The sequence below is a fragment of the Prionailurus viverrinus genome, chromosome A1, assembly GCF_022837055.1.
Source record: "Prionailurus viverrinus isolate Anna chromosome A1, UM_Priviv_1.0, whole genome shotgun sequence".
NCBI classification, from domain to species: Eukaryota; Metazoa; Chordata; class Mammalia; order Carnivora; family Felidae; genus Prionailurus; species Prionailurus viverrinus.
In genome coordinates, this window is record NC_062561.1 from 24,775,932 (window position 1) to 24,799,596 (window position 23,665).

Genomic DNA, 23,665 nt, shown 5'->3' on the forward strand with positions numbered 1-23,665 from the left:
TTGTTTTTTTCTTTTTTTTTCATAACAAGAGGTTATAAAAAGTCGAGAGTTCATTTGTACTGAACTGGTAAAGAAAACTATATACATTTCTCAATGGAATAATAGGCAATCATAAAAAATAATAGAAGGTAATAATGTACTGATACAGAACCACCTCTACGGCGTAGTTAAGAGGAAAGGTCCAAAAAGGAGCATGTATCTGTTAATATTGTATAAATAGTAGGGAAGAAATATATTTACTTACTAGCTTACATATACAATAAAACATCCTGGAAGAATACAAAAAGCTTGGTATCACTGATTGCCTCTGAGACGGTAGGGCATTGGTGTTAAAGAATTTTTAAGATCTACACTTTGGTATCTTTTGAATTTTAAATTATGTGATTATATTACCTAATAAGTATCTTGTCAAGAATACTTGATAATTATCTTTCCATGTCAGGAAAAACAGAGCCATCTAATTTTTTAAGTGGCTGAATGATATTACCTTGTTGGATTTACCATATTTAACCAACTCTCTACTGATAAAAACTTAAAATGTTTCCAAGTGGTCACTATTATATATATTTGCACCCAAATGCGAGTATTCTTGAGCAATAACTTCTTATAACTATGTTGAAAATATATGTGTATTTAATTTTGTTACAGCTATTTAAATATTTAGCACACATTTTTGTTATTGTCATTTGTTGTTGTCGTTTATGCATTTTTGAGAGACAGAGAGCACGTATGAGAGAGAGCGGGGAGGGGGAGAGGGAGACAGAAGATCTGAAGTGGGCTGTGTGCTGACAGCAGAGAGCCCAATGGGGGGCTTGAACTCACAAACTGGGAGATCACAACCTCAGGAGGTCGGTCACTCAGCTGACTGAATCACTCCTGTACCCCCTTGTTGTTACTAAATGAAACACACACACCTGACATAATGTGAGTTTTCTGACATTCTCTAGAGATAAGATCCCTGTATAAATTTCAATCATGTGATTTCATCAAGTTTCATCATTAGCAATGACATTTCGGACTTCAATACACATAAAAATATGACGCATATGAAACAATTTTGTGCCATTCTGAAATTCAATTGTTTGTTATATCAAAATGCTCTTACCTTCCTGTTACCAAACACTAATTCTTAAAGAAGCAAGTTCTACTGTATGCATATGTTGCTTTGCAATGTAATTTTGTAAGTTTTACCTTATTTTATTGCCAGGCTATCTTTGGGGTTTTCTTTTAATTTTTTTTTTAATGTTTATTCATTTTTTTTTTCAACGTTTATTTATTTTTGGGACAGAGAGAGACAGAGCATGAACGGGGGAGGGGCAGAGAGAGAGGGAGACACAGAATCAGAAACAGGCTCCAGGCTCTGAGCCATCAGCCCAGAGCCTGACGCGGGGCTCGAACTCTCGGACCGCGAGATCGTGACCTGGCTGAAGTCGGACACTTAACCGACTGCGCCACCCAGGCGCCCCAATGTTTATTCATTTTTGAGAGAGAGAGCGAGAGCAGGGAAGGGGCAGAGAGAGAGAGGGAGACACAGAATCCGAAGCAGGCTCCAGGCTCCAAGCTGTCAGCACAGAGCCCGACGTGGGGCTCGAACCCATGAACCATGAGATCATGACCTGAGCTGAAGCCAGACGCTTAACCAACTGAGCCACCCAGGCGCCCCAATTGCCAGGCTATCTTTGAAGGCCTGGTGAGTGCTAGCACTGGCCTATGGAATCCAGCTTTATGAGATGAAGGTCAGGATAATTGACAGATTGTACCAGTGTTCTAAAAGCCTGGGTAATGAATTCAGACAACTAAATATAGGACTGGAATAAATCTTTTATTACCGAAAACAATCCACAATGGAGATGGTTGGCACTGGGCAGATTTCCACAAAAATTCATGAACAGCATTCACAAAGACAACTTGGGTACGTGGCTTTGAACCCATAGGAGGCACAAATGCCACTGTTTGACTTTGAAATGCTATCTTATCACTTGGAATGGATGGCCAAAAAAGCCAGTTGTAAGATAAATTGTTTTTTTTTTTTTTTGCGAAGGATTCTGTCAGTTCTCATTTTACGCCCAACATGCAGTAATTTTCTAGATCTTCACTGAAATCCCAAGACCTTTTACTAATCTTCCTAAAGTAATTATTCTGCAACAATTTCCTCACAATCACAAAGTTCCTTAAGGAGCTGGGGTTACAAAGAGGCCTCAGAGAAGACAGAACCTGTACTCTCAAAGACAGGAACTACCATATACACAAACTTTAATCGCTTTTAAAGTGGGACTCCTAAATCATTGTATGACTTATCAACTCAGAATTTAGAGCTCTTCTTTTACTGGGATCATTCTTTAAAATAAAACTGCTCTCCTTTACTTTTCTATAGCAGTAGGAAGAACAGACATGGTACAAAACAGGAAGCTGTGTTGCTCCAAAAATATCACAGGATCGGATGACTCGAAAACCTTCACCAAACTTGGGACCGTGACACCATTCACATGTAGACGGGCTGCGAATGAGGAAACATCATGTCAATACTTAGTAAATATCTACTAAGGAAAAGACATCTTGCCCGATGCTGTGCAAGATCAAAGTAGTTTAAAATGGGGCCTTTATCGTTATTGATCTTAGCATCTAATTAAAGAGCTAAAACATACACAAGTAAGAATTAAGTGCTAAAAAATAGATATGTGAATACAAAACAATCCTAGTTTTCTAAAACAAAAAAGTACAGATGCATAGCAAGGAAACACTCTAAGGATAGACACAGAGAGAAAACAGTACATATTCTTGGTCAGTGTGATCACAGGACATTTTTAAATGTCCTTATAAAGTTTTTCCATAGTTTTCAAATTTTCTGTAAGAACTACGTATTATTTTTAGAATTCAAAATAAACATATTATTTTAAAAATAAAGGGACTACCATAACCTAGTATAGGACTAGTGTCTGCATGTATTTTTAGATGCTCACAAATCAGTTAAAAAAAAAAATAAAGACATCAACCGCTTATTCCGTTTGCATGAACAGACTGTTCACAGAAGAAGAGACTTGAATGTTGAGAGCACATTGAGAAGTGTAGCTTCTCAACCTCATCAGCCATCAGAGACTACAGATACCATTTCATAATCATCAGATGGGCACAATGGAAAAGTCTGCCAGTACAAAGTTTGGTGTGGATGAGAATCATCAGGGGCCACTCATACTTTCTTGGTGGTGTAGACATCGGTATGATTTACCAATTTTAAACTTAAAAAATAAAAAAAAAAAATTGATATAAACATGGATACACATTAAATTTTACATACGTATAAAATCTCAAAAGAGTTAACAGAATGTCTTGGACAAATTTTTATGGCAATACATTTTGTTTTGCTTCATATTATGAATAGCATCATAATATTCCAAAACATGGATACACCGTAATTTTATTTTACCACTTTTTTATTGATGCACATTTAGGCTGCAATTGCCATCCCTATGCCTGACTTGTGTTCACATGTTACTATTTCTATGAGACGAATTCTGAAGACTTAAATTTCTCTTACTTTTTTTTTTTTTTTAATTTTTTTTTTCAACGTTTATGTATTTTTGGGACAGAGAGAGACAGAGCATGAACGGGGGAGGGGCAGAGAGAGAGGGAGACACAGAATCAGAAACAGGCTCCAGGCTCTGAGCCATCAGCCCAGAGCCTGACGCAGGGCTCGAACTCCCAGACCGCGAGATTGTGACCTTGCTGAAGTCGGACACTTAACCGACTGCGCCACCCAGGCGCCCCTTAAATTTCTCTTTCAAGGGGTAAGCAGGATACTGTCAAAATGCCTCCCACAAAGCTTTGACCAACTTACAGTGCCACGAATGGTACATGATAATCCAGTTTGCGGCATCCAAAGCCAACATTTAGTGTCAATCTCCTTCATCTTGATTAAACGGGTACATAAAAAACCTATTGTTGCTATGTGATATCACAGTTCCTTGATTACCAATAAGATTTAACATTCTTCGTGTTTATCAGCTATCAATGTATCATCACCCCTGAATTGCATATTCCTATCACTTATACACCTTTTATTGGTTATATCTTTTCTTACGGATTTGTGGGAGATATACATATATGTTTCAACAGCTGTATGCATTGCAATATCTTCTTGATGGCTTGCCTCTTAGTTTTATAGGTGTCATGTTACATGGAAAGATTACACTTTTGTCAAATTTATGAAACTTGGCTTTACTGTTTATATTTTTTGTTTTGCTCAAGGCGTGTTTTCCTATCGTGAAGTTATACATATTAGTCTCCTATACTTGCTTGCGAAGGCTTTAAAGTTTTGTTTTTCGCATTTACATCATTAATCCAACTGGAACTGATTTTGCATAGGATAGTGACATACACATAGCAGGAATCTAATGATACATTTTTTCCCCTGGTAGGTGACCAAATATCTCAGTATCACTTATTGAAAAATCTCTCCTTTCCTACTGATCCACAGTGCTATTTTGCCCGACATCAAGCTTTTGCACACGCACAGGAACGTAATTGGACTATGTATTCTCTTCCATTGGTTAATTTGTCTTTCGTTGCACGTAACACCAGCTGTATTACTCTCTCTGACTTTGTAATAATTGTTCATATCTGACCAGATATAAACCAACGAGGCCCTTAATGTTAGTCTTCTTTTTCAGGCTTGTCTTGGCTATTTTGCAGTCTCTGCTTCTCCATACACATTTTATAGTCAGCTTATCAAGTTTCTCGGAGATTCTGTTGGAGTTTTGACCAGAACTACATTGAACATACCGTTCTTTTTGGGGAGAACGGATGTATTTTTGGTGTTGGATCTTATTATACCTGAATATGTATCTTTCTCATTTCATTCAAACTTCTTTATTTTTCTGTCATTTGATGTTTTCTCTCTGTAAATGCTTTGTACATATTTCACTTGATATATTCCTAGGTACGTTACGTTTCTTTACAAATATTACATCTCTTAAATCTTAAATATTACATCTCTAATTGTTTTTGATATCTGGTTTTAGTTATAGCTTCTTTTCAACACCACACCATAGACATTGTTGTTATTATTTCATGGATTCTAGAGACCATGTTTGTTTATCCACATATCTCCAATCTCTTTCCCTCCATTCCTCCTTACATCTCAGAGCTTGCTTCTGGAGTCATTTTCCTCCTGATGCACACCCTTTGCAAGTTCCTTTAGTAAAAATCCAGAGGAAGTCAATTCTCTGTTTTATTTTCTCTGAAATGACATTCTTTCTCCCTTGTTCTTGCAAGTTCGTTGTGCTGGGCAAAGTAGCATGTTTTTGGTCATTGTTCCGCTGTTGCTAGCAGTTGACTTCTTATTCTAAGTGCCTTTTTTCTCCCCTCGCTGATTTTGAGTCTTTGCCTTCGTCTTTGGTGTCTATAAGGTGTGTTACTGCCCTCGTATAGAGCTTTCAGCGTCCGAGGTCACATCTTTCATTACTTCTGAAAATACACAGAATTCTCTGGGACTCTACGTCTGTGTTAGAGTGTGTATTAATATCTCTTTACCTCCTGTCTGCATAGACACAATAATCTCTTCAGATCCCTCTGCGTGTCTGTATAGTTGTCTATTTATTTAACCCATGCACCGAGTTAATTTCAACTGTTGCACTTGTAGTTTCTAGAATTTCATTTCATTTAGAATTTCTTTTTCAGGGGCACCTGGGTGGCTCAGTCAGTTAAGCATCCGACTTCAGCTCAGGTCATGATCTCATGGGTCGTGAGTTCGAGCCTCGCATTGGGCTCTGTGCTGACAGCTCAGAGCCTGGAGCCTGCTTCAGATTCTGTGTCTCCCTCTCTCTCTGCCCCTCTCCTGCTCACACTCTGACTCTCTCTCTCCCCAAAATAAATAAACATTAAAAAATAAATAAAGAGGGGCCCCTGGGTGGCTCAGTCAGTTGAGCAGTCGACTTCGGCTCAGGTCATGATCTCACGGTTCTGTTCATGGGTTTGAGCCCCACGTTGGGCGCTGTGTTGACAGCTCAGAGCCTGGAGCCTGCTTCGGATTCTGTATCTCCCTCTCTCTCTCTCTACCCCTTGCCCACTCACACTCTGTCTCTCTCTCTCTCTCAAAAATAAACATTAAAAGGGGCGCCTGGGTGGCGCAGTCGGTTAAGCGTCCGACTTCAGCCAGGTCACGATCTCGCAGTCTGTGAGTTCGAGCCCCGCGTCAGGCTCTGGGCTGATGGCTCAGAGCCTGGGCCCTGTTTCCGATTCTGTGTCTCCCTCTCTCTCTGCCCCTCGCCTGTTCATGCTCTGTCTCTCTCTGTCCCAAAAATAAATAAACGTTGAAAAAAAAATTAAAAAAAAATAAACATTAAAAAAATTTTTTTAATAAATGAAAATAAAATTTCTTTTTCATATGTGCCCACTCATATTCGATGGTCTTTTATTTCTTAACCATTTTTAAAATTAATATATTTTATTACTTTAAACACTGAAAATAGGTATTTCATATTCTGTAAAGTTCTAATATCTTGGATCCTTGGAGGCTTGTACCTGTTGACTGATTTTGCTGACTTTAACTCTTGATGGTTCATTTCCACACGTATTTGGACATTTCTTTCAACTGTGAGATAATGTTCAATTTAACTTAATTTTTTCGGAGTCTTCAAAGTCTAAATTGAGGATGTTTCTCTCAAAAATGCTTGGTTAGCTAGAAAAAAGGTATTTACTGCCCGGGGACACGTAGCCCACTCTTGGGTACAGATTTGAGGAATGTCAGGTTCAGCTTCCCTACTTTGTGGTGAATTCAAATCTTTTTGTACCATATCTGTTACCACTCACTAGTTTGGTTTTATTTCTTTATAAAACTTTGTATCTTTTGAGGTATTTCTTAATTTTTCATGTGCATTCAAATCTCATGAACGCTGACATCGCGATGCATTAAAATGGAAAACTTTGGGTCCTGGTCCCTTTTTACTGGTAGTTTAGAATCACCTTCTTCAATGTCTTTGATGATTACTAGTCTGTTTAGGCTTCCTGCCTTTTATGGAGTCTATATTGGTAATTTATCTAGTCCTGGGAAATTTTACTTAGGCATACAACAAATGTTTGTTAAATCAGTAATATACGCACTGATGAGCGTAACAACAGATTTACACCATCTGAAGGAAATAAGAGATAAGCTAAGTGGACCGCCAGTGGATGGGGTTTAAAAACCCTAGTCCTGGGGCGCCTGGGTGGCGCAGTCGGTTAAGCGTCCGACTTCAGCCAGGTCACGATCTGCGGTCCGGGAGTTCGAGCCCCGCGTCAGGCTCTGGGCTGATGGCTCAGAGCCTGGACCCTGTTTCCGATTCTGTGTCTCCCTCTCTCTCTGCCCCTCCCCCGTTCATGCTCTGTCTCTCTCTGTCCCAAAAATAAATAAACGTTGAAGAAAAAAAAAAACAAAAAACCCTAGTCCTGAGATTAGGCAATGATTCTCACACTGGCCACGGATCACTGAGGAGAAGTTGCTCGAAATACGTCTGGTCTCTAGGAAGCTAGAGTATAAAACATTTCCTTGCATAGCGTGCCTGGGACTAAAGAAGCCTTTTTTGGAAGAACCCACTTCTATGTCCTTAGTAATTCACAGGACCTATGACTACGGACTGTACAGACATTGCCAGCTACCCCTCAGCAATGTGTAACTCCCACTTGAATTAAGTAGTGACTTGAGGATTTTAGCAAACGGGCTGAATTCAGACGACATCACATGCCTGAAGAGCCAGAAGGAGAAATTCGAAGAATTTTATGTATGCCCGAGGGTGTGGTGTGGTGTGTGTGTGTTGACGGTAAAACTCTCACCTGGCCTCTATTGACTACCATTTTAAAGGCTTAAAGGTGTATTCTTCCTAAAAGGGCTTCAGCATTTGCTCACCATTTTAGCAGCTCTTGAATTTCCACTGGGATCTCATCGTAATATTTGTCTAGATTACTTTTTAAGAAGAACAAGGAAGTAAGATGAGTCAGACACGGGGGGCTATTTAAAGAATTCTCTTTCCAAAAAGTAGGATGCGTGAAAGTGTTCTCAAACTGGAGTTTTTTCAGGTTAAGCTTCAAAAGCGCAGGTGGAAAAGTAGTCAGATCAGTCCCGTTAACATTCAGATTTTCAAGTAATCTGCAAATAAAGGAAACCAAATTTAAAAGGTGTTTATGCAACTCATAATACTGAAATAAAATTCCGTCCCAATGTTCTGGGAAATTAGCATCAAACTTAGCAATCACATACAAGTGTTTAAGAACTTCTTTAGAATCAGAGAATTAAAAAGCAATTGAAACAGTATGGTATGCCAATAAGTGCGTTTGTGTGAATAGCAGAGTTAAAGCATATGTTTTGGGTCTTTGCAACATGTCATTACGGAAAAAGAAATACTATAGCATAATGATACAAAGAAAGGATATATATTTGTTGAGCAATTGAACACCAGTAGCTATTTTTTCATCCAAACCTCATCAAAACGGTGGAACTAACACGATCATATGTATCATGTGCTATGTTGCACACGGACTTTTCATCACCCGAGTCCCCCTGGTTTTTACTGTGTCCGTTGCTTCTGATAGCCCTGATTTCTTTGTTCAAAGAGAACCAACCTTACTGATTTTCTCATTTATACTACTTGTCTTGATGGTGTGTTTTACAGCCACTCATCTCCTTTCTAATTAGTGCTGGAGACAGGCAGAAAAGTATCTCTTTATGAGGGTCACATAAACACACATCAAAGGCTGGTCCAACTTGTCAAGTGTGCTGGGAGTGAAGAGGTTGAAATGACGACTTTTGAAGCGAAGGGCTGGGAGCTCTGGAGTCTGTCTCATGTGCTCATGTGCAGCCTCGTTTCTTGTCCACACAAACTCTTCAGTTCTGACTCCTGACAATACTAAAACATGATGGGGGCGCCTGGGTGGCTCAGCCAGTTGAGCATCTGACTCTTGATTTCGGCTCAGGCCATGATCTCACGGTTGGTGGGTTTGAGCCCCACATCCGGCTCCGCGCTGACAGCACGGAGCCTGCTTGGGATTCTGTCTCCCTCTTTGCCCCTCCCCTGCTTACTCTCTCTTTCTCTCTTTCAAAAATAAATAGATAAACATTTTTTAAAAATAGTATTAAAATAGTAAAGAAAAATGTTTGCGTGTGTTTGGGGGGAAAAGATATCCATTAATAGACTGGGAAAGTACAGTAGGGTTTCAAAATTAATAAGGGAGAAAAAAAGAGTAAGTAGCATCTTGAAAAAATCACACACACATACACACACAGAAAGAAGGCAAATAGGAGAAGGAAGAAGTAAATAAATAGTCAATACAAAGTAAAATGGAAGGCAGAAATTTAAATATATCAGTCCTAACAAATGCGAACAGGTTGAATACTCCTGTTAAAATATAAAGATTGTTACATGGGCTATAATGATTGGTACAAATATTAGAAAAGCAGAGACAAAATCATCTCACTTTACTGAGGATAAGACTATCCTCCTAGAAAGCCAAAGAAAATCCAGTAAAACTGAACCAGAATGAAGATAAATTGAGTTATATAACTTGATTTTAAATTCATGTAAAGAAGGACATAGCTTTTCTCTGTTCTGTACTGGCAATAGTCAGCTAGAAATAAAAATTAGAGAAAATGTTACATTCATAATAGCAACACAATTATAAAATACTTAGAGGAAGTTAGTAATAAAGATAAAGGACTTATGTGGAATGAGCCATAAATTCTTTTTTTTTTTTAATTTTTTTTAATGTTTATTTATTTTTGAGAGAGAGCAGGGGAGGGGCAGAGAGAGGGAGACACAGAATCTGAAGCAGGGTCCAGGCTCTGAGCGGTCAACACAGAGCCCGACGTGGGGCTCAAACCCACAAACTGTGAGATCATGACCCAACCTGAAGTCAGATGCTTAACCGACTGAGCCACCCAGGTGCCCCCGGTCATAAATTCTTATAAAGGACATAAAACAAAATCTAAACAAATGAAACATTATGCTATGTTTTAGATTGAAAAGATTTAGTAACATCAGAAATATAAATTCTTCAGAATTTATATGTAAACTCAAGACAATTCCAATCGAAATTTCAATTTTGTGTTTATATTTTTTGGGGGTGGGGGGGCTTGGAATTATATTAAATGATCTTACAGCTCATGATATAAAGAGAATAGGTTTTTTTAAAAATGTTTATTTATCCAGAGAGAGAGAGAGAGAGAGAGAGTAGGGGGAAGGGGCAGAGAGAGAGAGGGAGAAAAGAATCCCAAGCAGGTTCTGCCCTATACGTGCAGAGCCCAACTCGGGGCTCAATCCCATGAATCGCAAGATCGTGACCCGAGCTAAAATCAAGAGTCAGACACTTAACCGACGGAGCCACCCAGACACCCCCTAAAGAGAACAGTTAAAAGATTATTATTGAAAAATAGTCCCCCTATTAATTGTTAAAAATTATTCTAAAGTCGTAAGTAAAATAGGATGGCACTGACCTAGAAGGACATAGATGAACTTCAGAGACTTTTTAAAAATCAGTGTGAGAAAGAATCAGAGCTTGGTATTATTAAGATTACACGATGGGGGCGCCTGGGTGGCTTGGTCGGTTAAGCGTCCGACTTCGGCTCAGGTCATGATCTCACGGTCCGTGAGTTCAAGCCCCACGTCGGGCTCTGTGCTGACAGCTCAGAGCCTGAAGCCTGTTTCAGATTCTGTGTCTCCCTCTCTCTCTGCCCCTCCCCTATTCATGCTCTGTCTCTCTCTCTGTCTCAAAAATAAATAAACATTAAAAAAAAAAAAGAAGAAGGAAAAAAAAAGATTACACGATGTATGTGTATATCCTTACCCAAAATAAGTTAAGACTGATAAGAACACAGGTTCACACACAGAAAAATGAACAAGGTTCTCTCGTCATTCTATTACGTAGCCATCAGGACAGCTTTTAAACAATCACTGAAAATGTTATGTCTTAAAATGTTATGTCTTAAAATGTTATGTCTTAAAAATGGCAATCATTCAAATTCTGTTTTTGTAAACTTTATGCTTTCACATATTATGTTTTATGACCATTCAATATATTAAAGAATTCAATTTTCTCCAACACAATCATTACCAAATATACCCTTGTAGGGCATATGATTGTGTGTACTTACTACTTCCCAAATACCTGAGTTTCTGGATTTTGTTTGGGATAGAAGCAACACTATTGTAGGAGATATCAAGTTCCTCAAGATGGGCCAAAGAAAATAACCTTAAATAGAAAAAAGAAAATGAAATTAAAAATGACTACATGTTTGTCATTACTGGGCATGAATGAAGAATTAAATATTTGAGTAAAGAGGTAAAAGTATTAGAGAAAACTGTATTTTTCTAAGATCTTATAATTTATGGACTTCTTTTCATTATAGGCAGTGTAATTACAATCCAAGTTCCTCAAATAAACCATTTATCCTTTAAGACTGCCTTGAGGGGCGCCTGGGTGGCGCAGTCGGTTAAGCGTCCGACTTCAGCCAGGTCACGATATCGCGGTCCGTGAGTTCGAGCCCCGCGTCGGGCTCTGGGCTGATGGCTCAGAGCCTGGAGCCTGTTTCCGATTCTGTGTCTCCCTCTCTCTCTGCCCCTCCCCCGTTCATGCTCTGTCTCTCTCTGTCCCAAAAATAAATAAACGTTGAAAAAAAAAAAATTAAGACTGCCTTGAAATGTTTGGAGTGGATAAAGCTCCACGCAGAAAAAGCCACCTGAGAAATTTCTAGCACACTCGAATATATTATTTCCTTGGTTGCTGTATTAGTTTCCTAGGGCTGACATAACAAATGACCACAGCCAGGTGGCGTGGAGCAAGGGACATTTACACTCTCACAGTCTGGGAGGCCAGTGGTCCGAAATCAGGGTGTCAGTGGAGCCGGTTCTTTTTCGGAGGCTGTGAGGACCCTCCAGGTAGGCTTTGGGATGGAGAAGACAAGAACCAAGAAAGAAAGAGGAAAAAAAAAAAAAGGAAAGGAAAGGAGACATTCTGGTGATGTCATTACCCCTTAAACAAACAATGAAAACGTATTTCATGAACAAATGCCATCTCAAGGCTTTGGGGAAAAGAAGACACCTTTTGGGTTTTGGAAATGATTTATTATTTTTATTTTACAAGAAAACTAAATAGACCCATCAAAGGGCTTTCCGTGGTTACAAGACTTCAAACACTTAACCTGAGAGAGTTGATGACACCTTTACGTTGTATGATCAAGGGCATAACTCTAACTGTAGGGGGCCTAACGGCAAGGGCATAGCTAGGATGAGAACCCCGTTCTTTGTGCCTCCAGAGCCGAGACTTTCCTCTCTGCTTTTGCTTTACAACAGATGCTCTAAGCAGCTCAACGCAAAATCGTAGCAACAAAAAATTGGGCCTCAGGGAATTTGTGCTGTGCTGTCAATCTTCCCCTAATACACATACAGAACCTGTTATCTAATAAAATATATACAGCTTTATTTTAGAAACACTAGTATTATTGAGAAATAGCTCCTTAAAACTTTTTGACTATAACCAATGGTTAACCAATAGTCCAAACTAATTTGCTTAATCTCTAAATAGTGAATAATGTTGACCCTCTACTTACAAACAAGTTGTAGTTGCTTTAGGAATTTTTATATTCCTGGGCGCCTGGGTGGCCCAGTCAGTTAAGGGTAGGACTTGGGCTCAGGTCATGATCTCATGGATAGTGAGTTCAAGCCCCACACCAGGCTCTGTGCTGACAGCTCAGATTCTGTGTCTCCCTCTCTGTCTGCTCCTCCCCTACGTGTACCCCCCTCCATCTTTCTCTCCCTCTCTGTCTCTAAACTAACATTAAAAAAAAGAATTTTTACATTTTGCTTATTTAAAAAATTTTTTAATGTTTATTTATTTTTGAGAGACAGAGTGTGAGCGGGAGAGGGACAGAGAGAGAGGGGAACACAGAATCTGAAATAGGCTCCAGGCTCTGAGCTGTGAGCACAGAGCCTGACGCGGGGTTCAAACTCAGGTGAAAAGGTGAGACTATGACCTGAGCCAAAGTCAGACACCCAACCGACTGAGCCACCCAGGTGCCCCTACGTTTTGTCTAAATGACAGTTATGGTTATTAAAGCTTGTAGTTCTAATTATAGATTATCAAATGTAATTTTATATTTAGATGCATATATAGGTACATACACAATCATATATGTGTCTTTATATGTACATATATATATGTAGTTTGTGTGTGTGTGTATATGTGTGTGTGTATACATATGCAGGGTTATGTGTGTGTGTATATATATATATATATATATGTGTACACACAGATTAGTGTACACACATATATTACTTAGCTCTGTTCACCGGGACCGTCTAGAAGCAATGTCATCACCATAGCAATGGGACATCCAGCACTCAGATCTCAGTTTTTAAACACCATCTTTCAATAAAAAAGAAACAGGGTTTCCCTAGAGAAATAGTTGCTTCTAGTATCAAGGCAGAGAAAATACAATTTATGTTACTGTTGAAAAATATAGATGATTTAAACAGAAATAAAATATACACAAGGCAGTATTCTTACTTTCTTAGTGTTTATGTTTTTATATACGTGTAATGTATGATGCGCATATACACATTTTTATACAGAAATGGTATAACTTCTATATGCTTTTTGTTCTTTTAAATGACTGAATAGTGATACAGTTTATGAATATAGAATTTGTCAGATTGTTAGTTACAAACAATGCTAGGTGAACAAGCTTATAAATGAATTTTGATGCGGTTCCTTAATTGCTGTGAGAATCTTTACAAAATGTTGTTCAACTATTTAAGAGCCCCTGTCCCTTTGCCCTTTACCCACGTTCAATTTGTTAAACTCTAACTCGAAGAAGTATCTTGTTTTGCGTTTGGTTACGGTTTTGGTTTAAAATTTTCATTAGGGGTTAAATAATTCCCTGTCCATATGTGGGGGAGGGGGAGGGGGGAGGAAACCCATCTCTCTCATACCCAAATATCAACATTCCTATTACAGAATCTTCGGTATTATACTAGCTAATTTCTTAGTTTACAGATTAGGAAATTGAGACCAGGAAGCTTAAGTGACTTTCTCCAGACAAAACAGGTCATTATCAATTTTGAAGTTAAAAGTCTAGATTTCCTAAAGCCACATACAGTGTCCTTTCCAAAAAGGCTGTCGAGGGATAGGTGCAAGTTTCTCACTTGAGCGTCTTTATATGATATATATTCTTTTAATCTATACTCAGATAATGGATCTCTAGATGAGCGCTCTAGCCCCCGTGAGAGCTGACATCTATGTAGCTGGTCGGATTCCTTTTAACACAATAACAAGAAGCAAATCAGTGAATCAGAACAGAATGCGAATTATTCGATGGCTAAAAAGTTGCCAGCTGCTTTCAAACGGGAAATTGATCGCTTTCTAAATAGTAAATTCTTTTCTGTGTTTATAATCTCAGGCCACCGACCTTACCCAGGTGGAAGGGTAGTGATCAAATTAAAGGCGATGCTGAAAACTCTAAGGAACTTAAGCTGTTGGATTTCAGAAGGGATTTCTTTGATAGGATTATTTCTCAGGAATAGTAGTTGTAAATTTTTAAGACAAAATATCTGAGGAACAGAAAAGAGAAACAAATATGAGTGGCCTGATAAAGTGTACAAGTCTCTGTTTGTTACATTTTGTAAGCCCTTTGAACTACCATAGTAGAATCAGCAAAAGAACATTAACTGGCTGTATTATTTATCTCTTTTTTCACTCTTTTCCGGGGTATCATAAGTGGCTATTTTTTGGTTATAATTATTATTAATAAGACATTATTCTTGAAAAGACAGTAATATCAAAATCAAAATTAAAATTAAAAGAAATTATTGCAATATACACCAATGATAAAAATGGACTCACTTCTGTGGGAAAATAACTGATCTCATTAAAGGATAAGTTAAGATATATCAGTTGGGAAGCCAACGGTGTTAAGTCTGGACAAGTCATAATAAAAAAACCCTAAAAGAAAATGACAAGAGATTAGAGGTGAATCATTAACAAGGCACAAAAGTATTTTATACTAAAGTAAAACAAGCAAAACAATGAGCACATAATCTGAGTGATGGTGTTTTTCACAACACACAAACGAGCCTGTATTCACCTTCCATTCATGTATGTTAGTCTGTCATAATAATAATTTCTTAATTATGTGAAGGATAGAAATGAAATAGAAACACCGCTAAGTATTCATGTGTGTAAGAAGTATAGTGTTACGTGTGTGACAGGAATTATTTTCATTAATAACAAGCAAACATTGCTTGAGTGTCCACTACATGCTGAAAAGTTAGTAAATATATTTTACATTCAATGATATCTTTTAGCTTATTTTGTCATGTTTCTACTTCTATTTCTCTCTAGTCTCGCTGTTAATCTAACAGCTAAAATTTCTTACTGAAATATGCCAACTCAGAATGAAGAAAACTATGTCCCGTGATGAACGAAATGTTTGTGTTCCCACCATATTCACATGTGAAAGCCCCAACCCTCAGTGTGATGCCATGTAGAGATGAGGCCTGTGTGAGGTAATTAGGGTTCCACGAGGTCTTAAGGGTGGAGCCCTTATAATGGGGTTAGTGCCCTTAGAAGAACAGGAGGGGACCAGAGCTCTCTCTTTCTTCCATGTGAGGATACAGGAAGAAGTCTGCTGTGAGCAAGAGACCTCGAACCAGGAAGCGAGCCAGCTGACCCCTCAATGCTGGACTTCCCAGCCGCGGGAACTGTGAGAAATGAACATTCGTTGTTGAAGTCGTTCAGTCTGTGGCATTTTGTCAAAGCAGCCGGAACTGACTAAGACATGCCTGCTGCCCCCCTATATCTTTAATGCTCCAGGAGAGTGGAAACATTTGTTTCTTAAGGATCGTAGACTCACTAATGGTCACCTGACTGAACCAAGGGACTCCATTACTCAGCTCGTAGAGAAGGGAGACGTCGCCATAGTGCATCAGGCTATGCCAGGTAGCGTATAAGAATGAAAAGGTTCATGGCTAAAGAATCTTGAAGTTGAAAGTGCTGGTTTCAGAACTGAGATTTTACTTGTTTGTTTACGTTTTTATTTTTTTACCGAGAAAGCACATGCTGGGGAGGGGCAGAGAGAGAAAGCGAGAGAATCTCAAGCAGGCTCCATTCCCAGCACAGGGCCCATGGAGGGGCTTGATCTCACAACTGTGGGATCACGACCTGCCAAAATCAAGTGTCGGACGCTTAACTGACTGAGCCGCCCCGGGCGCCCCGAGACTGACCTTGTATTAAAGTATTACTATTGGTAAACGTGTATATAGACAAAAAGGAGGCGTTCTTTTTTTCCTGTCATTAGACACTCCTCTCTGCCGAACTGGCGGGTACACTTATGTAGTAGAAACGTGTCTGTCGTAGTCTCCAATCACTCCACTTACTGTGCCAACAATTAGCGCCTTTACATTTCCTTCTGCCTTTGGAAAGTGCTTCCCCCCCCCCCGCCCCCCGTTTCCCTCCATGAACTGCCTTCTCACTTCATTAGTGGCCTGCGTATAGTCAGCCATCAGCTCACAAGGCAGCTGACCAGAAAGGCCTTCCCTAACCAACCTATGATAAATAGTGACCTCCCAAACCTGTTTGCTGTGGTTATCATGGAAGGGTCGAGAAGAACTAAATAGCGCTAAGAATGTGGAGCCTTTCCCCATCTCCTGAACTGCTCTAGCGACCTTTAAGTGCTTAGACCCTGAGTCTGTATCATACTATTCAGTGCACTTGTTCTGTGTAAATTTTGTTCATATAAGATCTACTTCTTTTAATAAGGCCCTGAAATAAATAAGGAATTATGACGTTTGATTCGTCTGTGTCGCCCCCACAGAGCTCTGGATTCTACTCTGGAGTCAAATATTTTTTTAAATAATATTTATAGCCGTGGAAATATTTTTTTTTTTTCTTGACTAGCTTCACCCAACTCTTTAAAAGCTACATTCTCTCTCCCATTTGAAGCAAGGATGAGCAAACCACACTTTGCCAACTGTTTTTTTCTAAATAAAGTTTTATTGGAACATAGCCTTGCCCATAAGTTTAAGCATTGCATATAGCTGCTTTTGAACTATCGAACAGAGTTGAATACTTGTGACAGAGACCATGCAACCCTCAAAGCCTAACGTTTTACTATCCAGCCCTTTACAGAAAAAGCTTGCCAACCTCTCATTTAAAGTAATTCGCTCCAGGGGCGCCTGGGTGGCTCAGTCGGTTAAACGTCTGACTTCAGCTCAGGTCACGATCTTGCGGTCCACGAGTTCGAGCCCCGCGTCGGGCTCTGGGCTGACAGCTCAGAGCCTGGAGCCTGCTTCCAATTCTGTGTCTCCCTCTCTCTCTTCCCCTCCCCCATTTATGCTCTGTCTCTCTCTGTCTCAAAAATAAATAAAAACTAAAAAAAAAAAAAAAAAATTATAAAGTAATTCGCTCCGGGGACACCTGAGTGGCTCAGTTGGTGAAGTGTCTGGCTCTTCATCCGGGCTCAGGTCCAAATCTCACAGTTCATGAGTTTGAGCCCCACATCCGGCTCTGTGCTGACAGTGCAGAGCCTGCTTGATATTCTCTCTCTCTCCCTCTTTCTCTGTCCCTTCCCCACTCATGCGGTCTCTGTCCCTCTCAAAAATAAATAAACTATAAAAAAACATTTTTAAAATAAGATTTAAAAAAAAAAAACAAAGTAATTCACTTCAAAACCAGATAATCTGATATTTTTACTTCTAATGGTTGACAATCTTATTTCAAAACAACCTTCCCACTGAAACCGACAGGGTAAACAACCACAACACAATAAAGGCTTGGGGAATTACCAAGGGTAGCTAGGATTTCATAAACCAAACTTCCAGAGAGGAGAGAATCTCAGGGAGGTAAACACGACGCTCAACACTACTTTTCTCCCGAAGTCATTTGCTTCATCAAAAGCTGTGGTCAAGAGGCTGAATAGAATCATAGCCAGCCTAATTAGGGCTAGAAAGATAAAAACTGGAGTTCAGGGCTTACCAAAGTCGAGGGGGGCCTCCGACTTGGTATGAAAGGGCCGAAAGGCTACAGCCTTAGGAGAAAAGGTTAACAGGAAAGCTCTATAAGATTGAAGCTCAGATTAAAATAAAGAGCTTTTGAAGCTTCTGGTCCAAGGTGGCAGTGTAGATAGTCCCTGAACTCACCTCCTCCATGCACACACCCAATCTACATACACCTACTCAGAGAGCAATTCCTCCTGAAGAAGAACCGAGGGCTGACTGAACAGCTTCTGCACAACAAAAGATGTACACCATGTAGAGAACGTCAAAGGAGATGGAAATACTATGAGGAAGGCAACCCGCGCCCTCCACGCCCTGCAGTGGGATAGTACTGAGGGACCAGGAGCAGATTCATCTGCTCTGAGGCACAGAGGAAAAGCCTGGGTTTAAGCGAGCAACTGGAACAAAAAGGAACCAGCACGAGGACCCTGGCAAACCGCGGGAGAGCCGCTGGAGCTCTGGAACTCTCTCTGGGTTTGTGGGGCTGGTAAGCGCCATGGTTGATGCTCCCCCTCCACCTCCATAGCGCAGAGGGGAGCAGGCCCCGCTGGCGGCCCCAGGCCCCTAGCTCACACCAGCCCCAGGCTCCCGGGGACACAGAGAAAAAGCCGCGGTTTAAAGGAGCAGCTAGAATAGAAAAGATTTAGCCCTAGAACGCTGCCAAATGGAGGGGGGCTGCTGGAACTCTTTCTGGGTCGGAGGGGCTGGTGAACACCACGCTTAACATTTCCCGGCTGCCTTGACAGTGCAGGAAGAAGCAGAGCCTGGGCACCATAGTCGGTGTGCTGTCTCAGCGAACCCCAGTTCCCTAGCCCACACCAGCCCTAGTCACCCCTCCAAGATGGCCCCACGATGGTACACAGCGGGACACTCCCAGTCAGTGCTACAGGTTCAGCCATCAAGCCAAGGTGACAAGGGGGCAAAGCACTCCAGAATAGTCCAGGCCTGCCCCCACGTCAGCTCCAGATGGCTTGTCAGGGCACCCCTAGTGCAGAGGGCTTTGGGACTTTCTGGCTCATGCCTGCTTTGGCCCCAGCATCTCACCAGGGCCTCTCCCGTGAAAACCACCCCAGGGAACCCCCAGCCTGCACCCTGTATCGGCTCCAGCCACCCCACAAGGGTGACCCTGTGCAGAGCGTCCCAGGACGACCTGACTTGCACACACTTAAGCTTCAGGTGTCCTGCCAATATGTCCTCTGCACGGAGAATCCTGAGACCCCCTGCGCCCCTCCCGCCCCCCGCCGGGCCGGTACCCACTTCAGCTCCAGCCACCCCACCAGGGCAGCCCCGGCACCAGCTAGAATGATCTTTACAATTATGAAAGGTTTCTTTCAACTCCAGTTTACTTAGAGGTATATTTGTTTTCCTTCATCCTCAGTGGGTGTTGAATGTTGTCAAGTGTTTGCATCTATTGAGATGATATTGTTGAGAATAACATTGATTTTCAAATATCAAGACAACTTTGAGTTTCTTGCAAAAGCTTCATTTAGTCATGATACATTGTCCTTCGTTTTAAAACTTTTCACATTGCAGGATTTGAATTCCTAATATTTTCTTGAGAAATTTTGCACATACATTTATGAAAAACAGTGGCCCATAATTTTTCTTTCTTACAATGTCCTTGTGTGGCTTTGGTATGAGAGTTATACAGGCATCATAAAATAAGGTGGTGTAAACAGGTGTTGTATCTCCCTTACATGTTTGGTAGACTCACTGGGGATGTCCTATGGGCCTGGAACTTTCTTTGTGTGAAGGCTCTTAATTAAAATTTTCATTAGATTTTTTTACAGATACGAAACCGTACTGGTGTTCTATTATTACGCCTGTTTCAGCAAGTTGTGTTTTCCAGTGAAGTTTTCCATTTCATCATAGCCGTGGCACTCACTGGGAAAATGTTCGCAGTGTTTTATTATTTTCTATTTTAAAGTCTGTGAGACATGCGGTGATTTCCCCTTTTCTATTTTGATTTTGATATTTAGAATTTTCTTTCCTTTTTCCTTAACCAATCATACTATGGATTTAGAAATTTTATTCCTCTTTTTAAAGAACCAAGTTTTGTCAAGTGCCTTTTCTGCATCAATTGAGATGATTATGTATTTTCTCCCCTTATGCAGGAATGTATATTGATTGATTTTCTTATGTTGAATCACCCTTTTATTTCAAGAATAAATGTCACTTGGTTATTATGTATAATCCTTTTAATTGTTTTTTTATTCACTTTGCTAGTATTTTACCCAGGAGAATACTTTGCTAGTATTTTGTGGGAGAGGGGCAGAGAGAGAGAGGGAGAGAAAGAATCTCAAGCAGGCTCTGTGCTGTCCGTGAGTAGCCTGACAAGGCTTGATCTCAAGAACCACGAGATCATGACCTGAGCCGAAATCAAGAGTTGGACACTTAAGTGACTGAGCCAGCCAGGTGCTCTGCTGAGGATTTTTATCTATATTCATAAGGGGTGTTGGTCTGTGGTTATCTTGTGATGTCTTTTGTTCCCTTGGTATCTGGGTTATATTGACAGCATAGAATATGTTAGAGATTATGATATTCTAGTTTAAAAGAATATATATTTGTTCACTCAGATGACCAAAATATATCTCTCATGTGTGTATTTGGTCTTCATTCCAAAGTTCCTGGCTCACAGCTTCCCACATCTTTGAAATTTCTAGAGTCATAAAAGCAATGGGAACATCTTCTGTTATATTTAATTCCTTGTCCTCCATTCCTGAAACCACATCAGAGCCATAAAGATGAAATGGGTGTCTTGTTATTCATGACAAGCCCCTTTCTACAACTGAGTTTCTGTTAATGAGGTGGCTTGTGGAAAGCCCTGAAGGATGGAGGCTGGTTGCCAGGGGAACCAACCATGTGATTAGAGGGTTGGCATTTTTGGCCTCGTCAACTGCCCTCCTCCAGAGAGGGAAGAGGGGAGGGAAATTGAGTTCAATCACCAAATGTCAATGGTTTAATCAATTATGCCTGTGTAATAAAGCCTCCAGAAAACCAAAACGACAGGGTTTGGAGAGCATCCTGGTTGGTAAATACATGGAGATTTGGGGAGAGTGGTGCCTGGAGAGGGCATGGAAGTTCCAAATACTTTTTCCATACCTTGCCCTGTGTATCTCTTTATCTGACTGTTGATTCATATCATTTAATATCCTTTGTAATAAACCAGTTATCTAGCAAGTAAATGGGATTCCTGATTTCTGTGAGCCACTCTAGCAAATTAATTGAACCCAAGGAGAGGGTCGTGGGAACCTCTAATTTGTAGCCAATTGGTTAGAGGTGTAGGTGACAGCCGGGGCATGTGATTGGCATCCTGAGTTGAATGGCAATCTTGTGGGAGTGAGCACTTTACCTGTGGAATCTGGTGTTATCTCTAGGTAGTGTGAGAATTGAGTTGAATTGTAGGACCCCCCAGCTGGTATCTGAGAATTGCGTAGTGGTGTGGGGCAACTGCTCCCCCCACCATGGTGGAACTGGGTTCAGAATACTATTAGAGGTGTTCTCTCCTCTTTCATTTTCTGGAAGAGTTTGAGAGGTATAGGTATTCATTTTTCTTTAAATGTTTAGCAGAATTCATCCATGAAGCCATCTGGTCCTGGACTTTTCTTTGTTGGGAGGTTTTGATTATTTACTCAATCTCTTTACTCAGTATAGGTTTACTTAGATTTCTATTTGTTGTTGAGTCAGTTTTGGTAATTTGTGTTTTTCTAAAAAATGTTTCCTTCATCTAAGATATTTAATTTGTTGGCATACAGTTGTTCATAGTATTCTATTATAATCTCTTTTATTTCTGTAAAGTCAGTAGTAATGTCTCCATTTTCATTTTTGGTTTTAGTTATTTGTATTTTCTTTTTTTCTTCATTTAGCTAAAGATTTGTTGATTTTATTAATCTTTTTAAAGAACTATATTTTTTGTTGATTCTCTCTACTGCTTTTCTTTTCTTTTTAATGTTTATTTATTTTAGAGACAGAAAGACAGAGCACAAGTGGGGGAGGGGCAGAGAGAGCCCGAGATGGAATCTGAAGCAGGCTGCACGCTCTGAGCTGTCAGCACAGAGCCTGATGTGGGGCTCGAACCCACAAACCATGAGATCAGGACCTGAGCTGAAGTTGGACGCTCAACCAACTGAGCCACCCAGGCGCCCCATCTCTCTACTGCTTTTCTATCTACTATTTCATTAATTTCTGTTGTAATCTTTCTTACTTCCTTCTTGCTGCTAGTTTAGGGTGTAGTTTTCTCTTTTGTTCAGGTTCTTCAAGGTGTAGAGTTAGGTTGTTGATTTGAGATTTTTCTTCTCCACATACCCTTTCCACACACATTCACCTGGTCTTCCCCAACATCAACGTTTCACACACCAGTATGATGTATTTGTTATAATCAATGAACCAACATTGCACACATCATTATCAACCCAAGTCCGTAATTTACATTAGAGTTCAAACCTCTTGTTGAATAGTCTGTGGGTCTTGACAAATGTATAACGAAATGAATCCATTAGCACAGTATCATATAAAATAATTTTACAGCCCTGAAAATCCCTTGTACTCCTCCTATTCAACCTTCCCTCCCTCCTCCAACATCCCTGGCAACCACTGATAGTTTTACTATCTCCATAGTTTTGCCTTTTCCAGAATGTTTTTTATTGTTGTTATTTGATTACTGCCTCACTGGTGCTTAATTATTTTGCAATCTGCCATATTGATTCTTGTCTTGTTCTCTTTTGTGGTATATTTTTAAGACAGTTTCTTAATAGTTGTTACCATGGAGATTATAGTTGACATCTTAAATCTATAACAATCTAGTTTGGACTGATACCACGTAACTTCAATAGCACAAAAAAATCTTTGTTCCTATACACATCTACCCCTGCCCTTGTTGTGTCATCAAAAATGACATCTTTCTACATTGTGTGTCCATTAACATATATTGATAATTATTGTTTTATGCATTTGTCTTTTAAATAACATAGGACATAAAAAGAAGTGTTGAAAACCAAAAATAGAACAATTCTGGGTTTTATATGTACCTATGTAGTTACCTTTACCAGATTTTATTTCTTTTTCAGGTTTTGAGTTCCTGTCTAATATCTCTTCGTTGCAGACTAAAGAATTCTCTTTGGCATTTCATATAGGGCAGGTGTACCAATAACAAACTCCCTCAGCTTTTGTTTATCTTGGAACATCTTAATTTGTCATCTGGTTTTTGAAAGATATTTTTGCTGGATATAGGATTCTTGGTTGAGAGATTGCTTTTCTTTCTTCACTTTAAAAATGTCATCCCATTCCTTTCTGACTTCCATGGTTTTTGATGACAAATTGGCTATTAAGTTTGAGCATCCCTTATGCATGACAAATCATTCCTCCCTTGCTGTTCTCAAGATTTTCTCTAGCTTTTGACAGATTACAATGTGTTTCAATGTGAAACTGTCTGTGTTTATCCTTTTGGAATTTGTCAAGCTTCTGAGATCTACAGATTTGTACCTTTAATCAATTTGGGGAGGTTTTGGCCATTATGTCTTCAAATGTTCTTTCTGCCCATTTCTTTCTCTTCTTTTTCTAGGACTTCCATTACCTGGTACACTTAGTGGTGTCTGATTGGTCCCTTAGCCTCTGTTCATTTTTATTTCTTCTTTCTCCTCCTTCTCTTTCTTCTT

General features: G+C 39.9%; 1 protein-coding gene across 4 annotated transcripts in view; it reads right to left on the bottom strand.

The window, feature by feature from the left end:
• Positions 1–1,819: 1,819 nt before the first annotated feature.
• The window catches only part of LRRC63 (leucine rich repeat containing 63), a 43,518-nt gene continuing 21,672 nt past the window's right edge, over positions 1,820–23,665 (bottom strand). For 3 of the 4 annotated variants that reach the window (XM_047864882.1, XM_047864874.1, XM_047864864.1), the window contains exons 6-10: positions 14,863–14,961; positions 14,434–14,570; positions 11,131–11,214; positions 7,880–8,119; positions 1,820–2,497 (exon numbers count right to left, since the gene is read on the bottom strand). In XM_047864882.1, the coding sequence (XP_047720838.1) occupies positions 2,278–2,497; positions 7,880–8,119; positions 11,131–11,214; positions 14,434–14,570; positions 14,863–14,961 (780 nt within the window). In that variant the 3' untranslated portion in view covers positions 1,820–2,277. The remainder of the gene's footprint in view (positions 2,498–7,879; positions 8,120–11,130; positions 11,215–14,433; positions 14,571–14,862; positions 14,962–23,665) is intronic. The other variant, XM_047864888.1, reaches the window with a different exon arrangement.